At 44.8% G+C, this 24,212-nt stretch overlaps 1 protein-coding gene across 2 annotated transcripts in view; it reads right to left on the bottom strand.

Annotated features, from left to right (window-relative positions):
• The window catches only part of LOC142884441 (CD166 antigen homolog), a 58,557-nt gene that overhangs the window by 9,575 nt on the left and 24,770 nt on the right, over positions 1 to 24,212 (bottom strand). For both annotated transcript variants that reach the window (XM_076020083.1, XM_076020082.1), the window contains exons 2-12: positions 13,891 to 13,997; positions 13,457 to 13,676; positions 10,038 to 10,102; positions 6,133 to 6,220; positions 5,648 to 5,818; positions 4,421 to 4,545; positions 3,904 to 4,036; positions 2,881 to 2,993; positions 2,281 to 2,404; positions 1,726 to 1,847; positions 184 to 313 (exon numbers count right to left, since the gene is read on the bottom strand). In XM_076020083.1, coding sequence (XP_075876198.1) covers positions 184 to 313; positions 1,726 to 1,847; positions 2,281 to 2,404; positions 2,881 to 2,993; positions 3,904 to 4,036; positions 4,421 to 4,545; positions 5,648 to 5,818; positions 6,133 to 6,220; positions 10,038 to 10,102; positions 13,457 to 13,676; positions 13,891 to 13,997 — 1,398 coding nt within the window. The remainder of the gene's footprint in view (positions 1 to 183; positions 314 to 1,725; positions 1,848 to 2,280; positions 2,405 to 2,880; positions 2,994 to 3,903; positions 4,037 to 4,420; positions 4,546 to 5,647; positions 5,819 to 6,132; positions 6,221 to 10,037; positions 10,103 to 13,456; positions 13,677 to 13,890; positions 13,998 to 24,212) is intronic.

The raw sequence follows: 24,212 nt of genomic DNA, 5'->3' as shown, positions 1-24,212 counted from the left end.
CAGTGCCCTGCCTGTTTCTGACGGAGCGCAGATGCGGGAGGAGCCGGTTGGCACGCGGCAGAGTGAGGCAGCCAGTTGATTTCTGGCTGTCATTAACAAAAAACAAAAAACAAACCCAAAAACTAATTGTATCTAATTGGAAACAGTGTTTGACTCAGAGCAGCTTTGATTGGATTTTGGTACCGGAGGAAACGTTGATGCTCCTGACGTCTTCGCCGAACTTGTTGGTGACGGTGCAGGTGACGGTCAGGTTCAGCCGAGGGACCACATGGATTGTGTGGACGGCCTTGCCGTTCTTGTAGGTGCCCTTGTCCTATGAGGGCGAAACAAACATCAGAATCAGAAGCTGAAAAAGAAAAAATAATATCTATCGATATATAGTGAGAGAACAGAACAGCCGGAGCGGCGCCTCCAGTCAAGCAGGCGCCAGCTCTCCGTTTTGTTTTTCCACTTGTGAACATTGTGTGACAGGCAGGACGCTGCTGTAAGACAGATAATGGGTGGAAAATATTGCAGATGTCATCATCAGAGGGGGGGGGGTGCGAAGAGACGGAACCCCGCACGCTGGGGGACGCACGCCGACTGTCGACGCAAAGGTAAACAAAACATCCTTTAGCTTGTCAGCGGGCCTGACGGCGGCAGACAAGAGAGAGAGAGAGAGAGAGAGAGAGAGAGAGAGGAAGAGAGGGAGAGAGCGAGAGAGAGAGAGAGAGAGCGAGCTCCCGCCAGCGCCCGCTCATGATGAGCCCTGGAGGACTTCATCACAGCTCCCCTTGCTGGAGGTCAACCGCAGAGCTGTCTGAGACGCCCAACGCACTGCGCCAGGGTGGGCAAATCCACTGTGGCGGTAAGCAAGTGTAACAACCACTCCAACTGCTAAATTCAGCCCTGGGAGTTGGAAGCGCACTGTTTTACTGGCACACCAATAAAAGATCGGATGTCTTTAATTGTTGCAGCCTGTGGCTGTTGAGAGATGGTCTTCAACTGTTGACCATGAAGCTGGGATAGTCTTGTTTTCAGGTGAAATTCTCGGTTCATTCCGCTTTCAATGCACCTTTAACCTCTTTGGAGCGGGTGCGGTGATGACACAACGTGCCCCAATTAACCAGGTGAAATTAGTTCCTGCAGATTTGTTTGGTTCTTACTTTACTCTACGGCCAAGTGAGGCGGCGGCGCGTCAACACGAAAACAAATTCTAAAAGAGTTGTACTGCAGTTGGAACTGATTTGTTGTTGTTGTTGTTTTTTTGTACATAACTTTGAGCAGACAGTCACCTAAGTCGGTTCTCACAGAATTGCTCCAAGTTTTTGCAATCACAAGTTGATTGCTTGAGACGGGAAAGCGCATTTAAAAACACAACAATAAAACAAACATCGCTATACTCCACACAATAAATCATTGCTCCTATACAGAGTGAAAGCCCTTGATGGATTGATTTCATTTTAACTTAATTTGGGTAATTAGACTTAATTAGCAAATGTATCACTTCGGGCAGGAACGACCAGAGCGTCGACCTCCAGTGCGGCAGAAACACAAGCTTGTTTGCCAGCAGCTAAGCAGCAACTTGTGCAGAGACTCCCGACGAGCAACACGCCAGGGCGGCCAGGCTGGCGGGGCGGAGGCGGGGCCCTGGGTGAGGCCCGCCCTCCTTCACTTCACAGGCAAAGTTGAACATTTCCGATGACAAGTGTGTGCAGAGGCGGCGGCGGCGGCGGCGACTCTTACATCCGTGCTATTCACGCTCCACTGGAAAGTGGGTTCGGGCACTGCGTCCGCCTCGCAGGTCAGCTCTTTGTGCTGGCCGTCGTCAGAGCGGCGCTTGGTCAGCTGGGTGATGACGGGCTTACCTGGAGTGGAAAACGTGACGGGTGTTAGATCAGAGGACAGAAAGAAGAGGGAATTATTCACGCTCGCCCCGGTGTCCTTGGTTTTCAATTTGTAAGAGGGGAAGGAACAAATGGAATGCACACTTCCGAGGGAGGGGAAGTCGCGCTTATCACGGGCTGAATGGGCTCGGAGCTGTGACGCAGCGGGCTGTTTGGCAGCGCGCACTTGCAATAGGTGTTAAAAAGCGAGGCTGATGGAGCAGCGAGAGTTCTGGAACTCTCCGTTAAAAATAAAACCCTCATTAAAATGTGTTTCCAGCCTGCGACAGTGTGAACAGCCAGCAGTATGTTTCTGTTGCCGAGCGCAGCTGGCAGGGCCAGGGGAGGTTTGACTTGAAATGGCTATCGCTGTTCAGTCACACACACACACACACACACACACACGTGCACTGACCTTCCACCACCAGCTCAAAGCTCTGGTGCCGTGTGAGACCCGCCATGGACACCTCACACATGTAGACTCCAGCGTCGCCAAAGGTTAACTCGCCAAAGAGCGGCGGCTTCACCGTCTTCCCGTCCTGAAAGCAGAGAGTCAGTCGGCGAAGTGGCACCCACGAGGCTTCTCGTGCACAGTCTCGGAGTCACGTCGCGCACATTTTGATCAAGATTTTGCGTCGGGGTCAGGGACAAGGTCGTGTCGGATCTCACTCCGCATTGATTTTTTTTTTTTTCAATCGGTGTAGTCCACGTAAGAACATTTTTTTTTCCATCTTTCTTTTTATGGATAAAACTCTACTTCTTTTTTTTTTTTTAAATATCTGTCACATTGACGCAGACTCATCTTTCACCTTCTTGATCTCAATTAATGTCTTCACTGCGCTGAACTTCTATGGGCTTCATATTTTACATTTGAGGAAAAAAAACATTAAAGCTACCAAATCATCACTGGCAGCCACTTACTGCAATCTTGCGAATCTTTTGCCTTTAAAGGCAATAAATGTTCGCCCATAAATAGTGTTTCCACTCTTCTACCATCGACAACCAGTGCTTTTACCTTCGTCCATGACACCTTGTGGTCACCTGAGGCATCAATGTTGGTCTTTAGGGAAAAGCCTTCCCCGACCGCCTTCACTACCTTCCCAGTGGAGCCCAGATGCAGATCCAGGTCTGAGGACAAAGACAGATGGTTATGTTGAATAACATCCGCCATCTTCTCATAGGCCTTTTGTTTTTTTTCGCTGTTTTTTTCATGGCCTCATCATCAGTAGCGATGCATTAATGATGTAATCACCTCAAAGGGATCTCGCTCAACACTGACGCCACACTATTCCCTTTCAGAGCCCAGTCTCAGTGGGAACTTCAGCTTTCAGATCTGCTTTCTTTGGGATTAATCTATTTCTTTAAAGGACACTTTAAAGAAAAAAAATTGCTGACCGATGCCAGAACAGAACAAGTACATAAACCTTTACTGATGTCAAGTCATCCGGAGAATTTGAATGTGCAGCCGCGCGTCTCGGTCCAGTTCAGTTTGGGAAAATAGTTTTGCATAAACTTTTTGCATTTCACAAACTCAAACTTGGTTATTTGTTGAAAAGTCATCTGTGGTTGCGAGAGGTGAGATAGCAGAAAGATGCAGCGCCGAACAAAGAGCGGAGGGGAATGTGACACATCTCCACTTATTATAACGCAGAGGCACATTAAAAATAAAGATTCACAAACTATCCACCTTGGCAGAGGGGAGTAATTACTTGAGGGAGTGCTGCTGGATGGAGGGAGGAAAAACAGCTTATCAGTTTCCGGAGCTCCTCATCCACCTAAACACTTTGTCACTTTTGCTCAATGCCTGAGTCTTCTAATTAATTCCCCTCCTGGCACCGCATGCTATGCCTTCATCCTGGCTGGGCTCTCCAACTTAAATTAAATTACTGCTGCTACCTTGACATTTTCGGGGTAAATAGCGGCGCCTTCTCGTGAATAGCTGCCGTTTTTAAAATGCGGGAGGGGAAGAGGAATGTGAACTTTCCATGCCGGAGCAATGATTTCCTCGCTGGCTGCTGCATATGTCACAAGTACTCACAGCTAACTGCGATGTTTTGGGACGCCTCCATATACTCGTTGTCAGCCAGGGAGCATTTGTATTCACCCGACTCCTCTCTGCTGATGGCGTTCAAAGTGTAGGTGTCCATGCCTTCCACCAGCACTTTCTGGCCCTGGGGACGAAGAGCAGGAAGGAAGGAAACGATTAGGTTTTGTCATTTTAATCAAATAATGGACAGAGGAGGGACAGCGGGGAGGGGAAATGCGACGTGGACGTCGACTTTCTTACTTTTGTAACATAACAAGACTCAGATCAGTGGTGAGATGATTACAGGCATGAGGCTTTTGAAAAGGACTGCAAGACTAAAGAGCACTAGCAAAGCATAGCATGTCTTCATAATGATTGCCTCCCCCCCCCCCTTTCGTGACAATTTCAAAAAGGCACTTTAAAAGTTCGCAGGAGAAGGTGGCTGCCACCGTGTCTCACTGGTGGGACACTGGCTGAATTCCGAATGAGCAATTCCACAGCAGCTAAGCCCAGTCGGTCTCCGACTGACCTTAAGGTGAAAGTAGAAGGTGTTGGGCTGAGGGTTGCCGTCGGCATGACACTTCAATGTCACATTATTCCCCTCGATGACGGGTCCCTTCGACAAGATCTGGAGGCTAATCTTCTCCGGCTCATCTGAGGGAATCAAACATCGGAGAGGTGAGACAGATGAGTGTCATGAACGTCGACCCGGTGAGTCCATGACCAGCCGAGTGTGTAGTTCGCCCTGTTTACCAAAGTACATTAGCGGGAAAAAAAAAGAGCAAGTGGCAAACAGATTAGCAATTCCGTCCGTTGCTACTTCAAACGCCTCCCAGGTTCTCTGCATTCATTTATTGATCCAGGCCCCGTCGCTCCATCTGTTCAAACTTTAAAGATGCGAGGAGGAACACAATCAACGCACTGACTGTGATCCCCCCTCTGGAATTCCCTCAGTGCCTGGGGAAAAAAAATCCTCGCCCAGTGCAGGAAGCCTGGCTAGTCAGTTATTCACTGCATTGTCATTCAGCGATCGTTTCTGCAGCCCTCTATGATGAAATACTGGATGGGTCTGGTCAACAACTGGCTTTTCTGTGTGTATCTGCAATCCAGCCCAGGTTCTGAATGTTTCACTTGGTCTGGATTGTAACAGCTGCTCATTTCAATAATTTAGCCGTACCTACACATCTCACCCCCGGGGTTACATAATATAATAAATAGACATAAAATCTGAATAAAATGGAGTGGAACATTCTGCACCAGCAGACACTATCGTCAGTTCATGGTAGTGATGGTGGGCAGCTGGGAGGATACAGTTTCTGTGAGAGTTACTGTGGGAGGGCGTCATTGAAAGCAAAGCACGTAAACCAAACATATTCACTTGTGTGCGCTTTTGAATACAAGTAGGATATGGTCAGAGATGTGTTATTGTAGAGAAAGGCAAGATCCAAAAAGTATGTTTTAAAAAAAACAGTACTGCGAAAAGGTGATTTTGCCACGCAATGGCAACAAAGACTTGCAGGTGTAAAACACTGTGCTTTCCCATCTCCTCTCCTTGATTATTGAAAGCGATAAGGATTAGTACTCCCACATGCATTTGCCAACAGAAAACCCCGACGCACAAAGTAAACTTTTTGAGCTCAAAACAAACAATTGTGAAGGTCATCGTCCAGTCCGATTCCAACGAAGCTGCCGTTCGATGTAAGGCGCTTCTGCACGACGCTTCTGCACGACGGCAGTGGCAAAGAATCTCACTTACAAAGAACGGGAAACGGTTCAAGCTCCCGCTCCTCGGAAGTATCTCCTTGGGTGGAGACGCAGGTGAAGACTACGCCCATGTCGTCCTTGGTGGCCGTGTACTGGAGGGTGGAGGAGGTGGTGGACAAGCCTGTTGGCGGATCAATCCTTGTACTGTTGGAAATGACCACGGCTGCAGGAGGAAGGAGAAAGAGTGTGGATGTCAACCGCAGACGTAATAAAATGTTGCAACATTGTGGAATAAGCTGCAATCTAAAATGAGAAGATTAGGCAGGATTTGCTGTTTCAGTCCATTTTAGAAGCAGAGAAAAGAAAGGCAGCAGTCGCAAAGTATCAGGTGCTTCTAGCCACCATGACACCATGTAAACGACACTCACTGCACAAGAGCACAGACTGGGCCTCGGGGTCGGGGGATCTCCGCACGCCAGCATCACATATGATGCCACTCGTGAATAATTTCTGGGTGTGTCAGCAAAGATGATTTACCTTTCCCGTCACTTTCCAGGGGGCTGCCGTTCTTCTTCCACGAGAGCAGAGCTTTAGGGTAGGCATCTGCCGCCACACATGTCCCCAGCTAAACACAACGGCAAGGAGAACAAAGGGATGAAATATAAATGCACAGTCTCCGCGCTCACAAACTTGATTTTCCTCGCTGCAGTCATTTGAGGACAGAATGCGTCAAGGTAGATGCAAGAGAACTTTATTGATTTATGCCTCACGGCATCATAAGTATCCTTGCGCATATATCAAAGTGGTTAACTTGATATTCAGTAGCTAAACATCATGAATAATGTGGGTTTAGACTTAATCCATTCTCGAGTACGTCAATGAATTCTTATCTGCTGTTTTTGATACATGCTAGTCCATTATTTCAGCACCTTTTCACTCTGAAACCAATAACCATTTAGGTAATGGATAAAAATTGTGACACAATAGCTGCTATTGAAAGCTCCATTCGTTCATTGCAGTGCGGTTGTTATTACTCTATCCAATATCCATTCTCCAGGAGAAGCAGAGTGCCAGAGTGGGTCGGGCATGGACCCAAAAAAGAATACAAAAACCGTCTCTTTCGGGGATAAAGTGGTGTCTCTGTTTGCGAGCACGCTGCTCCCCTATCGCGTTCGTACAGTTCCAGGGCTAAAGGCCAAAAAAATGTTCGCAAAGATTCGCTGTGTGCGAACTAGATAAGAGGGCAGTCATAAGAACATTCCTACCCAACTGCCTACTTCCATAAGCTGCTCACAAGTCTGCATCTGAAGCGAACGTGACTCACTACATTCCTCAGTCAGGCAGCACAATAGTCAGGGAAACAGGAAACAACAGCCACGCGGCTGAAGAAAGCCCTCGGTGCCGCCTTTTGTCATTTCGCTCCACTCACAATTAAAGTCTTAAAGGTTTAACAGATGGAACGTCAATTTCCATCAATTCTGTGATGTCATTTATTCAGCTCGGCTCTGGTTTGCAGAGGCTTGAAGCTTGTCTCAGTGGAGGCGGGGTCACATCCCCGACAAGTCGCCGGCTTTAGCTGGCCACGGAGCTGACAGTGAGCAGTCACATTCACATCTATAAGGGTTGCCAAGTCATTCCATTTGCATGTTGTTTGACTACATGAGGGAGGAAGTCGGAGCACCTAAATACCAACCGGCATGAAAACATAAATCTAGGAAACTTTTTTTTCCCACAAAAAAACACCAACTGCTTTCACATCACTTTTTTAGATGGCTTTTCACATTCGTAAAATATTTTTGAAAGCTATCGCTCGTTCATAACATGTCCATCATCAGTCACCGAGGAGCTGAATATGCCAGTTGCTGAGGAGCAACTGTGAATATTTGACATGCACTGCAGTGCGGTGAGCTTTTGTTCAGAAGTGGGGGCAGAGTGAAGAGAGCGAGATTCAAGCATTCAGCTGTTTGGTTGTTAGGTTTAACGGAATTTCCGAAATGGAAAAAGCAAATCATAAAAGCTATTTGCACTTACTGGAGGGGAGGAGTGTCTCCGTGAATGTATGCACTAATGCATCAGCAAAACACAACAGCCTCAATCCAATTGGTCAGAGGGCTGAGCCTCCAAATGTACACACAAAGGGAACCCCCCCACCCCCGACCCTTCAGCGGTTACAGTCTGATCTAACTTGCCAGCCTGGAAAATGCAAAAGATAAAGCTTGACCACGGGAGGAGGAACAATAACCTTAATGTGCTGTGTGTGTGTGTGTGTGTGTGTGGCTCCGACGGTCGGAAAAAGCCCACCGGCGACCATCCATCACCTGATGGTGCATCAGAGCACCGTTATGCAAAGAGCTGTGGATGTACTGTATGCCCAGCAGGGGAGCTATTATCCGAGAACAATGTCCTGCTCCTCTCTCTTGCTCACATCAACTTTGTCCACGAGGATTATCCACCATCAACTTGCGTGGATGCATAACGTCTGAACCTTGCATCGTGCCGCTGAAGCAACAACAACACCAACTTTTTTAAGCCCTGTGGCGAATGTTGAATGCGGCTGCAGTCGGCTGTCCTCCGTTAGGATTCCAAGGCTGAGTTTAATGTAGCATTGCTTCGCAACACAGTCAAGCAATCTTGGATCCTCTGTCCAGGACGAGATGCAAATATCCCGTGCCCCTTACTTATTACACGACTCTTCCTTTCATTAGCCAAGCATTTGCATTTGAACTCGGAAGCCAGACCTACTGGAGCTTGGCTCATAAAATGCTGCAACAATACTTGGTTGGCTCGTGTTAGCGGGGGAAAAAGAAAAAAAGATTGTACTCCACGACTTCAGGGCAGAGACAGTTCAGCATTCCTCACCACTCAACACAACACTTTCATCTAATTTGGAATTCCTCTTGAGTATGAAGTAACCGTGTCCTCCATCACCCCCTTGCAAGTGATCAAATCTGAAATCCATTACTTGCATCGCCGTATTTCCTGGTCTTGTCTCTCTGCCTTCCTTAAAAAAAGGGCTCAAAGTTGTTGCACAGCACCTGGATTTTTAAGTGGGAACACCAACACAGGCAGAAGCGTTCGCTTGATACATAATAAATGTGCGCACGGTGCATGCAGGGAGAAAAAGTGCAGGTTGCTTGCTGGTGAGAAGAGGCTCATGACCACAGTGGTCCGGGGGTTTTTCTTCTTTCTAACAGATGCCTGTACTTTGGTGAATGTATTCAGGTGTGTTCAGAATGAAGAGAGAGCGAAAGAAAAAGCTGCATTCGTGCATTAGAGGGTATTTAATAATAAATCAAGGCAGGATGGGTTTAAAAACACACTTATTGTTCTCAAAAACCAAAGAGAGATTTGTGTGCATGTTGGCAAAATCTAACCAATGTATTTTTTTATATATGTATATATATATATATATGGAAACAGTTTTCTCTAATAACTGTATTTCAGCAGGATCAGCCGAAGCAAACATCCTGACTGGAGTGTTTATTTGCTGCGGTCGACTGGTATAAAATGCTGCACAATTACAAGTGGGTCAGTGAAGGGTTGATTTCATCATGCAGTTATCTGGGCTGAGGTCTCTGAAGTAGAATAAAGGTTGGCAGTTCAGGCATGTCTTTTTCCACATCCAGCAAATTTAGCTGTTGCTTAAAAGGACGCCGCCACACAAAGGTGAATTCCCTTTGAAATGCTCTGTTTCTTTATATTTATATTGAACTGCAGTACAAAAAAACCCCCGCTTTGATCTGTTTTTACCCTGTACCACTGGATGTTGGTACAATTTATGTACTTGCCTCAATAAAAGTCATAGGGATGAAAAGCTGAATTCTACATTGCTAAATGGAAAGGAGTGATTGAGTGCTTGGAAACAGCTGATCGGAGAACTGCATGGGAAAAACCAAAATGAAGACGAAATGTTGTTTCATCCGTAGCATTTTCTATGTCCACCATTATTTAGAGGACTTAATTAATGATTATACATGTAAAAACAGTGCCACGCCTGGCTTCTGTGCAACAACTATATTCTTCACAATTATAGCAGTATGAAAACTCTACAGCTCATCATGTCATACGAATGCAAACCCTCACAGCTCGTGCTACAGGATTGCAAAACACCCACAACATATTGCTCCGCACTTTTGACCTTCCCTCTGCAGCCTGGGGTTGCTCGGACTATGCAAATTATACAACAAGTCAACATACTTTTTTGCCCTGAACAATGTGGAACGCGGTCAACATGTTTTTAAACTATGTCGAAACCTGCGACAATTGTTATTTGCGTGTAGTAATTACAAGGCACACACTGACATAATTGCTGTTCTCAAAACCATTTTATTACTCAAATATGCATATTGACTGCATAAGAACTCGGTTATTGCAAAACTGTGGCTGACATGGTGGCTCACTCAGGAGGTTCACACTGCATTATGGAGTAAGTTCAGTCTTACCGTGACGGGTTTGTCTTTCTGCAGCGCTTGAGCCACGTCCGCGACCTCAACTGACGATGGCTTCTCTGCAGACACAGAGGCAGAGGATTACTTTTTGCTATCCTAAAAGCGTGGCTTAAAATGATTTGCAGGATCTCCGGGATGCTTCATTTCTCGTATGCTAAGTATTACTTAATCTATTTTAGGAACCTAAATTATAAACAAGTCATGGAAAACATTTTGCACAGCACACAGCCAAATACTTTGCCGCAGTCTCACTGCTTTGCAAATGCACAAGCTTTAGGACATCATTTCAACCTCTCTCGATACACACAACTAAGACTTTCTCAAAGGCTTATTGAGACTCTCCCTTCATCTTCTCTTTCCGCACTGATTTAGATCGGAAGCCCACGAGCAGGTGATGTATGGTTAGTTTGGGGCAGGGAAATTCTGATTCAAAAGTGCGTTTCTGGAAGCACAGGAGGAAACAAAGGAGGGATAAACCCTCAGTGTACAGCGGAGGGATATTAATAGAACCAAGCTGTTTGAAAGCAAAACTGAATCCAAATATGACTCATGTTTCTGTGTTTATGCTTGACAAATTATTCCTCTATTGTTGGTTAGGGATCATCAGGCTGAGCTAATGAGTCTTTGGTTCACTGAATAAAGCTGCTCCCTTTTTCCTATTTATTCATCTTTCAGTTTTTCCCTCACCTGATTCAAGGGTCTGAGGGTAGACGCTGTCACATCTGTGCATAATGTGAAGCCCTGTGTGGCCAAATGCTCTCTCTTCTTGTATTAAGTTTAAATTTTGTCTTAAAAGGAGAGAAATTTAGTGTGTCTCTGTTTGATCCTTTTTTCCTTTCCTTGTTTGCTTTTCTGTCAACGGAAAAGTGCTGCATGAGTTGAACGTATAATCATGAATATTATTAAGCAATTTATGCAAGACAAAAACTGTCTAGCTTAGTTTAGTACTTATTTGGTCGATCATTGCCGCATTGTTCCATCATCATCTTCAGAATTAAATCTGGTATCACTGAAAAACGTGTTCATTTTCCTTTCCAGTCAAGTCCCATTTGTGAATGAGCTCCTACAATCTACCCCCACATTTTATTAATCTGTCAGCATTGTTGTTTTGATTTGTTGGGATGCTGGCTAAATAGCACCTGATTGCTAACACCTGCTCATAGGGAACAGAGTGTGGGGGAGATGATGAGGGGAGACTGTTGGACTGATGAAATGACAGGGTTCTGTATCATCAAGGAGGAGCAGCATCTACATCAATGGCAAGGCTGGTACTGACTGACGGCCACCTTAACACTGAGATATTTTGGGACAAGATTCTGCAGCAGGTGACGACAGTCCTGCACCTACCCAATGTGGGAGCGAACCCCGTCCTCCAAGATGACCATGCTCCTCAGAACTAGGGTTGCCAAAAGAACCCTCTGGTATGTGAGGGGGGGAAGGTAATGGAGTGCCCAGACTCCAATCCGGTTGAGCACTTTGGGATCAGCTCAGACGTACTGAGCACCCATCAGTGAACGACTACAACCACAGTGGCTAAGCTGCGACAAATCCTGGTTGAGGAACTTGATGCCTGAGGCCCTGAAGGCCACATGTGACCAGCATGAGGACGAGGAGGTTCCTCCACCTGCTGCTGAAGCTCCATATTTCGTTCTACAATGAAACTATTTTAAATGATGAAACTAATGTTTGTGTCTGTGTTATGAATATTTGAGTTACAAAATGTGAATAGCCTAAACTATCTATTAATAAGGAATGGAAACACGGCCAATTTTCCCATCCACTTTGGTTGCGCTGGTCATGATACAAGAGCATGACTCTTACAAATGTCAAATTGTTGACACAGTGTTGCAAGACCACAACACCAGCGTATTTCAACAAAGACACAAATTAGATGTAAAACCTTTTGCAAACATTAAGTCACTCTGTTCACCTTATCTAACATTTCCTATTAAGGATGTGCTCTGGCAATGGCAGTTGTGGAACAAAGCAACACGGACCGTATAATATGTAATCAAACCAGACTGAACATTTTAACTGTGGCAGAATAATACATATTTCAGGAAAATGATTTCTGATCATCTGTGACCATGGTCAGATTTTTTGTTTATATTTTTAAAAGAGAGTGTGACGACACTCACACGTAAGTTAAATCCTTAAGAGCACAATTTTCCACATTCCCCTTTTCCCAGTTTTTACTCCATGTAAGTTTTGAAACATAATGCACAAAGATTTTGTTTTGATTTTGGCTTGTTTAGTATAAAAAACAGTATGTTTTTGTTTAGTTTGTCCATTTCAAGGGTTTTAAGGGAAGATCTGGGCTTAATGTTTATTCCAGAAACAAAGTTAAAGGTGCCTGATTGATACAAACTATTTATCTAATTTCATGTCATTTTGAAGTCAGTTTAGTCTGTCACCCATTGACTTAAATGGCACTCAACAGCCTTTGTCTCAATGTTTTCCTATTTTTAATTGGCTGTATGTGAATTGTTGGTCACTTGTTTACCTTTTTCTACCCTATGCGACTTGGCACAACACAGCTTTTTCAGTCTATTTGTTAAACTGAATTTATTTTCTAGGGGAACACTCATTTGCTTGGAATTACCACAGTTATCTCTATCAGGCCAAACAAGTAGCTCTGTGTTTAGCGTCATGCTCAAGCAGTCATGTCGATTCGGAAAATTCAGTGCAGAGTCCTGCAGTTTTGTTAAGAGTCTAGTCTTCTAGAAGCTCCACTCTCGCCTCATTGAATTCACACTGAGTTACACTTATATTTGGTTTGAACAAAAACAAAACAAAACATCATAACTGGTGATTATTTATATATTAAAAAGACATTATTACAATTTCTTAACTTTTAACAGGGAGAATGGCGCCATGGCCATTTCCGAGGTAACCTCGCGGGACTGGCTTGGGATAATAACTAATTATAGAATTTTGGTATATAGTCCTTTGCTCCCCTGCTGTTCTCTCATCCTTCAACTAAAAACAAGCAGGGAGTAGTTGACCTGCCCTCCTAAGCTGAGAGTTGGGATCCGCTCAAGATTTCTGCCATCTAATAAGGCAGTCGTTCCTCTCCCCTGTTACCCAAGTGCTTGATCTCAGTGGGAACAAATGTCTTTAAGAATGGTATGAACCTGTTCGGCATGTCAAAAGCCTTGAGATAACTTGGTTATCAAGCCAAAATAACCTAAGTCATAATCATCCAGGCCATCCAGTAGCTGGAGTGCTAGTCTCCCTGTTCCAAGCCAATGATTTGCAAAAATTATTTCCAATCTATCATTTCAAGGGAACAAAGAAAGAAAGGCTTAAATTATATAGTCCTGCCAAAAAAAATATATATTGAGAACTCTCTGGTATTATATGTTACATACACAATGAAGCACATTAAGTGAGTAGTTCAGTCTTGATCTTACTTTGAACCACGACAGAGACAGGGTACTCCATGAGGTTGGCCCCAAACACCACCATGCAGGTGAAGGTCTTGATGTCTTTGAGCGAGGCCTGAGCGATCAGCAGGTTGTAGTTGTCATCAACGCTGATGCGCTGGGCATAGCCGTCTATGGCATGAATGGTTGCCTTTTCAGCGCTGGCTTGTTTGATCAACAGATCGCCGGGGGTGCCATCGTCCTTTTCCTAAGAGAATGCAAACATAAGTAAGAGGAAGGACGTTAAAAAAAAAAAACAACAACAAAACTATTGGGTTAAGTAATAACCTATTGCTGCTCCTCATCAACTTTTGAACACACTTTTTTTTTTTTTCTTTAACGGCTCACTGAAACATTATTCACAGTGTAAGTGTATAGAGGACTCGCAACACTTCATTGAGAGCAAAGTGGGAGTTACTTACGTATTTCCACTTGATAAAAATCAGATCCTGTGGCGGCGGAGCTCCATTGTTGCACGGTATGGTAATGGTCTCTCCATATGAGGCTATCAGGGTTCCACTAGCACACACTGCAACACAGAAAGCAGCAACATGTTACTATTATTACACACACTGTGTGCAGGCCTCCACCAAAAACAAAAGACAACAATCCGGACTGCTCTTGCTCATGATGGCAGCCCAGCGACATGTGCTTTTCTTATCTTGGGTTCTGTTCTGGTGAATTTGAGCGCATCACACTTCTAATGTTCCAGTAGAGCTACGTCACAGTCACAGTGTGAGGAAGAAAAAAAAAAAACCCTCTGTCATCACAGGAATGAAGCAGGAATAAAAAGAACTTGTGGGATCCACTCTCTGAGCTGATGTGGTGAGTTTTGATGATTGATTGATCATCTGATCTGATGACGAGGCTATAGTCTCCCAACTAACTATACAGCTACTGTCCCTGACACTGACACTGACCCTGACACGCTCGGAGAAAAAAAGAGTGCAGGGGCCCAAAGGATTCCCACACATATAAATGCGAGGAGAAGAAACAGATCAGCACGGCGACACAATGCTTTGTGGCCACTTCAAGATGTAGCGACGCCTCCCGGGACGCCTGTCAGCTCCATGACAGAGGTGCAGGCTTGGTCTCCGTAGGGTCAAGCTCAGCGCTTTTTTTTTTGCCTTGACGGCCTCAGTGCCCGCGCGACGTCAGTGGACAAAAATGAGGGCCGTGCCGAGTTGGAGAAGCTACCGCAGTGGCACAACCTATTCATTTGCGGTGTGGGCGTCGGGGGAAAAAGCAGCGGGGAGAAGACAGATGGACGGGGTCAATGCGGGGAGGCCAAAAACTGAGGTGTTCACGCTCCAGCACTTTCTCTTTGAGATTTTTCGCTAAACGGGCAGAACAAAAAGCCGAGGTCAGATTCTTGCCATTCCAACGAGGATAGAAAATGACACTACTTAAAGACGAACCTGATCTGATTTCAGGCATTTCCAGATCGCAGAACCGCTGTGAAAATGCAACAAAGTTGTTTTGTTTCATTTTTTTTTTGTTTGCAATGTTTTTTTGTTTTTTTTAAATGGAGATGAGTTTAGGATGGTTAGGGGTGGGCGATATGTTATCGTCTGCGACATATCGTCAAAATAAATCCCCACGGTAAGAATGTGTTATCTCGCGGTAATAACGATAAACTCCTGTTGATGACGTATTTACGTGCACAATAACAAGCATGGCGGAAGGCGAGGCTGATAGCGTAGAGCTCGTTGCTAACGGTTCTAAAGTAACTCAAAACAGAAGTTCATCTCCGTCCTTTATCCACACTGTCTTTTCACGAGCGACCTTTTTTTCCTATTCTCAGTGGTGCTCATGCTGTTATCGTGCAACTGCTTCTTTAAACACGGCGTGCTTCAGGTGTTCTTCTTCTTCTTCAAAAAAAAAAAAAAATCCAAAAAGATGGAGTTGAATTGTTTTATATTTTTAATAATCACTTTTATCGTTATTGCAGTAAATGCCAGAAATTATCGTGATAAAATCTTTAGTCCATATCGCCCATCCCTAGTAATCATGACTATTTTGAAGCCAGCAGTGGGTTGCGTGTGTGCACAACCTCCCCACTCATTGTGTGTTTGCACAATACAAGAGAGAGAAGTGCTGAGCGTAGTTGTGCCGCTCGGTAGTTCCATCAGATTCAACTTGGCAGAGCTCTGTGACAACACTTGGAGCATCAATTAGGGGCGAATATGGAGGTGCTAAACGTTGGAGACACTTGTTTTGCCAGCGATTGGAGCTGTTAAACACAAGCGTCATGCGCTCTCCTGGGAAATTTGTAGGAAAAACAAACCTGGAAGTTTGGACTTGCCAAGTGTCTTTTTTTATTTTATGCTATTTCTTTGGAGAGAAGTTGGGGATAAAACTGGGTAACTTGACTCTGGTAGATAAAGACCATATAAGAAGCATGTCTGTGAAGGTTCTCAGTCATCCAGGTCATCTTAAGGGATAAGTTGGGGCAACTGGACCTGTTCTTGCAATCAGAACTGAAGAAGCCTTTCGGATGAGAGGTCAAACGTCTTCAAGATCGCAAGAACAAGTCCAGCTGCCCCAACTTAACCCTTCCACTTCACCATATCGTGGAATCGTGGGCAATACTTGTGGGTTTTTAAATCTGCAGCACAGTGCTATACACCATTACATGACAAGTCTAAGCCAGTGGATAGCAAATCTGTTCCCTGTTTGCCTGGCCGAGATGGTTCTGTTTTACCTGCTGCACCATGTGCTATCGTTGCGCTGCAATGAAAACATTCAACAAGGCTGCTTTCAGATCGATGTCTTGAGGCTGGCAAGTTTGCTCTCTGTCTTTGTGGGATCATGGTCATATCACCCCGCTAGTGTGTATAAAAGTAGAGTGTCACAGCTGAACGAGTCTCAGGTCAGAATCTTAATTTGGACACTCACACACATACACTTTGTTTAAACAAGGCCATTTGTCAAGTAGGCAGATGTATATATATATATATATACATATAAAGGCAGTTTTGAAACAGCCTTTAGCTGGATTTTTATGTTGCAATGTCACATATTCACGAATATGACTTTTTTTCTCCTGCAAGATTCTGGCACACTACACTGCATTCTGGGATGACATACAGTACACTTCTGTTTGTTCACAGCAAACATCGCAATCATTGTATGAATTAAAGAAGTGCTCCAAACTGTGAAATCCCAATTATGAAAAAAATGCAAACCTTTGCTGCTGTTTTCTTTTGGAAGAGATGCGCTGAGCAGCTGTGCGTATGCCGAGCAGCACCAAGTTGCAATTTAATGAAGGCCACGGATAACATTCACGTTTTTCTCTGAGTTACGCAAGGCCCGAGTCACACGGGAGTTTGACTCAAAAAGTCTGCTATATTTAACATCTTTGATCCCGTAACAACAGTCATGGCGCAGTAAACAAACCGTCTTGGTATATTTGAGCTGGATGGCCAATTATGAGACTCACTGTCGAAAACCATCAGCGTGCAAAGGTCTAAAGATGTGCCATGGAGAGACATTCCTCCATTCATTCGAGGAAGACAATGATTATGCAGCTGGTATTGAAGTTTGGAGGCTGTGGGTTGCAATGACCTAGAGATGAATAAGCCCTTACAGACAATGGGCACACACATAACGAGATAACTACTTGAATACGGCGTCAAAAAAGTTTTAAAAATATATATATTCTTGTGTGTCTGTGGTTGGTCTTGATTATTAGCTTGCGTTGGTAACCACAAATATCGAGTTCAGCATTTTCTCACGCAATTTAAACTTGCTCTTCTTTTGAACTGTGAGTTATTTTGTCTGTAATCTTGCATCATCCCACAAGGTGAAAAGAAAACAGGCTCGTTATTTCACAACAAGCGATAATTTAATATTTTTTTGTATTTTCCCTGCAAAAATGCTCCTTGTTAGCGCGGTAGCACGGCAGGCAAACACTGGCGACAGCGATGATTACCCAAGAGTCCTCAGCAAATACAGCAGGCTGGACTTCCTTCCAGCTCCTATCAGGCCAATATCATAATGCCACCTTTGTCTCTCTTTCACACACACACACGCACACATATGTTGCCATTAATCTTCGGAGAGATTTCTCTTGCTCAAACATCGAGCTTGTGAATAACCAGAGGGATAAAAAAGTCAGCAGTGTATGCGTCTATCTCTCCCGGCGCAGGCCGGATTGTCCGCTGTCTGGAGTGTTGAATGGACTAGAGATCAATATTAAAAAGGGAACCAGGCACTGCATTGTTCACACCGGTGTAAAGGCAGTGGCATGTTAGCACGTTAGTGAGTGAGAGCTGAAGAAAGGGAATGGGGAGAAAGCAGAGAGCAGACATTTAATGCCTCACGATGGAAGGATGGATGTTAAAAATGTTTTAAAATTCTTTATCATGGACAGTTGTATCTACTGAAGCCTAAAATAAAAGTAGGCAAAGACATATTATTCACATGATGTGAATATTTTACGACATATACATAAACAGTAGGTTTTTGTCATGTAAAGTCATTTTATAAGCTCCAAAGAAAGTGTTTGCGACTGAGTGTCGTAAAGATGCGGCTGCCTTTCTTTTCTTCTTCAGCGTTCACTTCTACTGTTTCTGTCTTTTGCAAAAGGCAAAAAGAAAACACTCTTTGACTTGTCCGAGTGGTTGCACTCCTTTGCACTGTGCAAACCTTGAGATGGGTTTTACTAGCTCTTGGTTTAACGTATTCCCTCCAGCGGTTTCTACACTGGTGGCAGCAGAGTTTGTTATACTGTCCGCCACGCCTCGTAAACGCCTTTGACAAACTAAAACCTGCACCTCTCTCTGTCCTGAAGCAATGAGTTTGACGGCGCTGGCTGCTCAAAAATAATTTGGCTTATGTCATAAATCATCCGCCAGCCGAACAGTGTGTTCCAAGGGCAAAGAAAACACGATTTCACCCTTCAGGTCTTTCAGTTTTTGAGGAAGCAAAGAACTGACGTTGTTATTCTTAGTGCTGCTGTTTGTTTTGTTTTACTGTCCGCAGTTTGTGACTTAAAATCCAATATTGCAGAGAATTCTTTTTTTTTTTTTTTTTTTTTTTAGTACACTGGGACAAATGGTTCTTCAATTATGTTGCTTGGGTCATGTTACGACCTGTAATGTAATAAGCAGCTACCTCAGCCAGCCTGGGCAGGTCCATTGAAGGCATTAGATCACATCATTCCAATGCAATATGAATTTAACCTGAACCTCTGGGGTCTGAAAGAGAATCATTTTGAGAAGGGTGGACAAATTAAGGTGGTGGTTGGTTTCTGTTGAGAGCACCAAGGCGTTGTTTTGCAGGAATTCATCACAGGAAGCCCCGTCCAGGAAATCAGAGTATTACTCAGATGATGCGAGTGTTCTTGTGGGTGGTGGGGGGTGCGGGGGGGGTACTGTGGTGACAAACAGCTGTGACAGTGAAATGTGAATCCCTGTGTCAAGCACAGCTTCAAAAATCTAAGCAGAGCCGTGATAGAACCTTATCCACCCGCAACACTTCCACCCTGCACGAATGAAAACACAACAAAACAAAACACAAACAAACAAACAGACAACAGGAACAGCTAAGCCCAGGGAGTATGGTGGATTTAACACTGGGTGGCAATAGGGAGTATCGGAAAACCTGCGGACACATCCTTTATCCCACGCGTTGCCGCTCGAAGAAACACTTCGACCAGGTGTGGAAAGCCCGGTGGCTTTGGGGAACGTCGGCGTGACTGCGCACAGCCGACAACAGAGGCCACAAACAAAGACAAACACACAAAAAATATCTGCCAATGTCCTGCTTTCTCCAAACGAGGCTTGTGTTGATGGTGCAAGGAACAAACAAAAAAAGCTGCAAACCAACCCCCGGCATTTTGAAGTCAACATAATAGCAGTTCTCTTTTTAAACCAGTCAGTGCCATGCAAACACACACACACACACACACACATGGGAGAAAACTAAAGTTATGTTTGGTTACAGACATTTCATTACGTCTTTGAGTTTTTAGCAGAGCAAACCTGAACCCTGACACCATCTTCTTCTACGCTGTCTGTACATACGCAGGCACTTCTGCTCAGGCATGTACATTTGACTACAAGCCTCCGCACGTCCGCTTCAGGTCGACATGACACATCTGCACATTGCACAGACAACCCTTTATTTCTGTACCTGCCCAAAGCTGTGCGCGCATTCAGCGAGCAACTTTCACTGCAACCTCATTTTCCTCTGCATCTTTAATAGCGCACACAGTCAAACTATTTGCATGTGTGCTCTTGGGCCAGTATCTTAACAGTTACATGGTGAGAGATCATTCGGGCAGAGAAATGATTAACATGCATTAGCATAACAACACACCCACTTGTCTCACTCTGGAGTATGACGGGAAAAGCTTGACATTGTTATGATCGCTCTGGCATGTGTGGAGGTCCCTTTTAACAGAGAAGTGCCATTTAAATGAATGCTGCTCCTCATTTATACTCATTCAAAGAGGAGCGGAAATAAACGGGAAATACAATAAAAGACCTAGAACAGTAATCAAGCCACTTGTTTTCGGGGCTGTCATTAAAGAAGGCGATCATTAGCATGTGTGTGCAACATAGCTTCAAAATTGTATAATGGTATTTTCAGGAAATTATTAATTACGGTACGTTTGACGGTATAAAAAAAGGAATTTTGAACATTGTACTTTGAGTGCAAACAAAATGAATTTTTCATTTTTTTCATAAATTTTCCGTCAGTCTTGTCAAGCTAGCTATTAGCTACTGTCCATGATGTCATAATGGCCCAAATCTATTGCAGCAGCAACAACCATATTACTGTGGCTTGTATTACTGTGCCCAAGTAGTTACACAGCGCAATGAAAAGGCTAAAAAGTTAAAGTGGTGTTTTTACATCAGTTTTCACACAAAGCTGACAGGGTACATTTTTGAAGGTGCATGTAAACAGAGGGCTAAGTAACATTTCCATTTCTCCTACAGAAGTTCTAACGTGATATGTGATCATGGGAGGTTGATGGCAGTGGTGGATAATAAAGATCCACAGATTGGTGTAATATGGGAGGCTGGCACGACGTTAAGTCCAAGGCACGCAGTCAGCAGAAGGTTTTAATATCAAACCAAAAGTTCACCCTGCTCTTGAATTGTACCTCGGCCAAAGCTAACAACATGTGCGAGCACTGTGAGGAGATTGTTTTTTTTTTTCTTCTCGCCTGAGTATGGGTGCCTATCTGCATGACTCATCAAAAGGCTTTCTGCCGTGGTAGTGATCAAAGGCTGACTGAAATCCAGACTGTAGGCAGGATAAAAATGGCAGCTTCTTTGAAGAGAAAGCGGGGATCCTGCTCTCCACGGCTGTCCATGTCATGAATACTGTGTGCGAGAGGAGATGTTTATGCTTGGTCCACAAATTGCCTATTACCAGGTACGGACCGCAGACGCCCTTTTATGCTGCCCTCGGACCTCCTTCCCACCTCAAGTATCAACATAATGGCGTTGGTGATGGGGCTGCTGTTGATATAACAACAACAGGAACAACAAAAAACAATTTTTCAAGCTAAAGCCAAATGACCAAGGCAGCGTTTATTTTGCTATCATAATTACATACACACTCCTCCCGCACTTTTTTTTTTTAAACTCCAAACTCAGCCACGCCCATTTTTCAGATCTCTGTTTCATTTCGAAATGAAACAGAGCCAAAAATAAAGCAACATGACATCACAGTTTCATTTCAAAAGTGAACCACCAGCAGGAGTGACACTGGACAGGAAACTGAAGGGGGGAAAAAGAAAAGCTGTATGTCGGAACTCCCACAAAGGCTTTAAAAGTGTAAATCAACTCAAGTGTGTAGGCTGAAAGCTGAAAACACATAATGACTGGAGAATGGCCACAGCACCAGCAAGTGTGGTGAGAACAATTCAGCTCTGCTGGTGTGCGTTCTCGACCTCGCCCTCATCACAATGACAAAATAAGCAGTTGCCACTTCCTCCAGTCAGACATAATGGCTCTCACCTGCCACAGATGCAGCCATGCAGCCCTCACCAAAAATAAGAAAGGCTATAATCTTATTTTTGCAGGATGCAATTGAAAACAAGCCAGTGTGCGGGGGCCAGGAAGTGTAAGTGAGCAGATGGTGATTAGCTCCGGCGCGATCCGCGGATCAAATTAAGGCCTGCCATCGCCGCATTAGCACTGTGTCAGCCAGGAGAGACGTTCTGATCCTCCGGTTTACATTTTCATTTCCGTTTTTGTTTTTTTTTTCGCCGGCAAAAAAAAAAAAAAAAAAGCGCTACAGCTACATGTGGATGGAAACCGTCCCCTGCTTCAAACCAAATCCTCCTTTTAGCATTCCGCTTCCAGCTACTTCTGATCATTCTAATGCATCCCCAGCCCTGAAAGACACACAGCGCGGCAGGCATATTGATAGGACGCTTGGCGTGAGACAGAGTGAGATGAATTACTTTTACCAAGGTCAAAAACCTGCGCCCAGAATGAAAACATCTTAAATCTTAGGCTCTCCCGCTGATTGCGAAATAAATCTTCATTTGTAAAATGAAAAAGAATCTAATCTGCGACGTCGGCCCGACGTTGTTATTTTTCACCCCAGATTGGTTTGCCAACTGCGGGTTGCGGGATTCCGCCCCGAAGACGGCGGGATCAAACTCGAGGGATTTCAGGAGAACTCTCAGAGGTGCGTGACGGATACAATGTCAGCACTTAAAGCCGGCCATCCTGCACCATCTGCATGGTTGGGCAGCGCAGTGCGAGAGCGCGATCTCTGGGGGCCGACAGCCGAGCTGTCGGGGTCAGCGTCAGTAATGGGCCGACTTGTCGGCTGCTAACAGGCCATTTGTAGGCAGCACAAACAGCGATCGATGGGCCATATGAACATCAACCTGCCCATCGATATCGGCAAGCGGCGCCATCTGTATCAATCTGAAGGGAAATGCTTCTAGGATGATAATCTGGCCCTGAAGTGTGAAAACAGAGGCTCGTGTTACCAGCACTCATTTGTTTACAGCATACGGAAGTCTGAAAGGCTTTTTATCTTTTTTGTTTATCACACTGCATTATACTCATACATAAAAAAAGCATTTCAAGAATTTTTGCTTTTAAAGTCATGAAAGATTAAATAAATCGGGGTGTAAAAGCAGAAAACCTGTGTTAAATAATTCCCACTAAACTATGCAGCCAAATCACCTGAACGTTTTAACTCGGTCCAAAATTGATTGAATTACTGGCCTGATGCGAATTGGCCTTTATACAGCAGTGTATAATGGAGCTGAACATGACTTGCATGGCATTTACTGTGTCATTTTTATTTAAAATGGCAAAGACTCCTCCTCCTTTTCCTGAGGTGTCGTTTAAACTTAGAAGTCTTTGGACACGCACGACACATTGAGATTTACACTTGCGTATGACATGTTCCACCTTTGTCTCCGAGGTGCCACATTAAAAGGGCAGGAGGACATGCTGCAGCACGTTGAGGATGAGCCTCATTTTCCTTTGAGCTTTTTTTTTTTTTCTGCGAATGAGCAATAAAATCACCACCGCCGTCATGAAACCTGCCTCAGCAGCCACACACGGAGCTTTGGAAAAAAAAAAAACCAAGAGAAAAAAAACCCCTGTCAAGCCTAGCGAGAGGCTTTGGCTTGACTAGAAAAATGCACGCAGGAGGTTTGAACACAAATGGCGAAGCCTCAGATGTTCCTTAACGCTGTAATAAGCCTCAAATCCCGTACAGCTGAGGAGCATTTTCCAGAGATTTCGCACATCATTGTGTTTTCGCCACCAGGAAAAACAACAGACGCAACAGGGGGTGTGGGGGAGGGGGAACCGGGGCGGGGGGAGGGAGGGGCGCGGCCTCTGCCTGTATACTTTGAATAAAATTGTGTTTTTTAAAGGGGCGGGGTGTGGCAGGCGGGCGAGGAATTTTATGTGTTGCCGGTGGGCGAGGATCAGTCAGGGTTGTTCTGAAGAGACAAGCGCCCCCCCCCTCCAACGAACCTTCACTCTTCACTCTTCACTCTCCCCTCTGCCCTCACCAGTCACACACATTCCCTCTGTTTCACAGCGTTTTGTGCTGCGCCTATAAATATGGAAAGTGCTTGAGACACGAGTCACCTGCCAAACCGCAGGGCTAAATAGCATCGCTGCGAGTGCTCAACGTTGACGGGATGCAAACGAGGGGAATGTTCGGCATAATGAGGCAGCAGATGGATTCTTCTCCCTGTATTTCAAGTGTAGTCTGGCAGTGCCACGTCGGAGGCCCGCGAGGTTGCTTCTGACAAGGCAGCTCAGGCTTTATGACACACCTAACGGGGTGGATTTGGGGGTGTCTGCTACTGCTCAGCGCGGCCTCTCTTCCACAGCTGGATTCCAACAAGGGGACAGGGCGACGGTGAAATGAGTGCCCTCGACCACCGGCATTGTTTTATTTAGGCAGACGCTCAGTGCCTGTTCAGTCTTCCTCATGCATGTGTATAAAGTTCTGCAAACAATGTCATGCGCCTTCGTGGAAGAGCAGGATCTGTTTTTTTTTACAGCGCTGCCCTCTTGCATCTTAAAGCGGGCACGGATTCAGCAGAGTGCACGAAAGGCTTTGGTGAAGGGTAAGCGTGCAACAAAGTTTATAAATCACAGTACAAAAATCGCGCCCAGGCTTTTTAAAGAGCAATTTTAACCTCAATATTTAAGTCAGAGAGAAGATATCTGGGTGTTCCTGCGCTGCCAGTGATGCTGTGTGCGGTGTTTCTAATCATTTACCCTTTAGGAGTTTG

This window comes from Nelusetta ayraudi, unplaced genomic scaffold (genome assembly GCF_046127955.1).
Source record: "Nelusetta ayraudi isolate G7.1 ecotype Tasmania unplaced genomic scaffold, CSIRO-AGI_Nayr_v1 ptg000011l, whole genome shotgun sequence".
Taxonomy (NCBI): Eukaryota; Metazoa; Chordata; class Actinopteri; order Tetraodontiformes; family Monacanthidae; genus Nelusetta; species Nelusetta ayraudi.
This window is presented reverse-complemented; position numbering and strand designations above follow the sequence as displayed.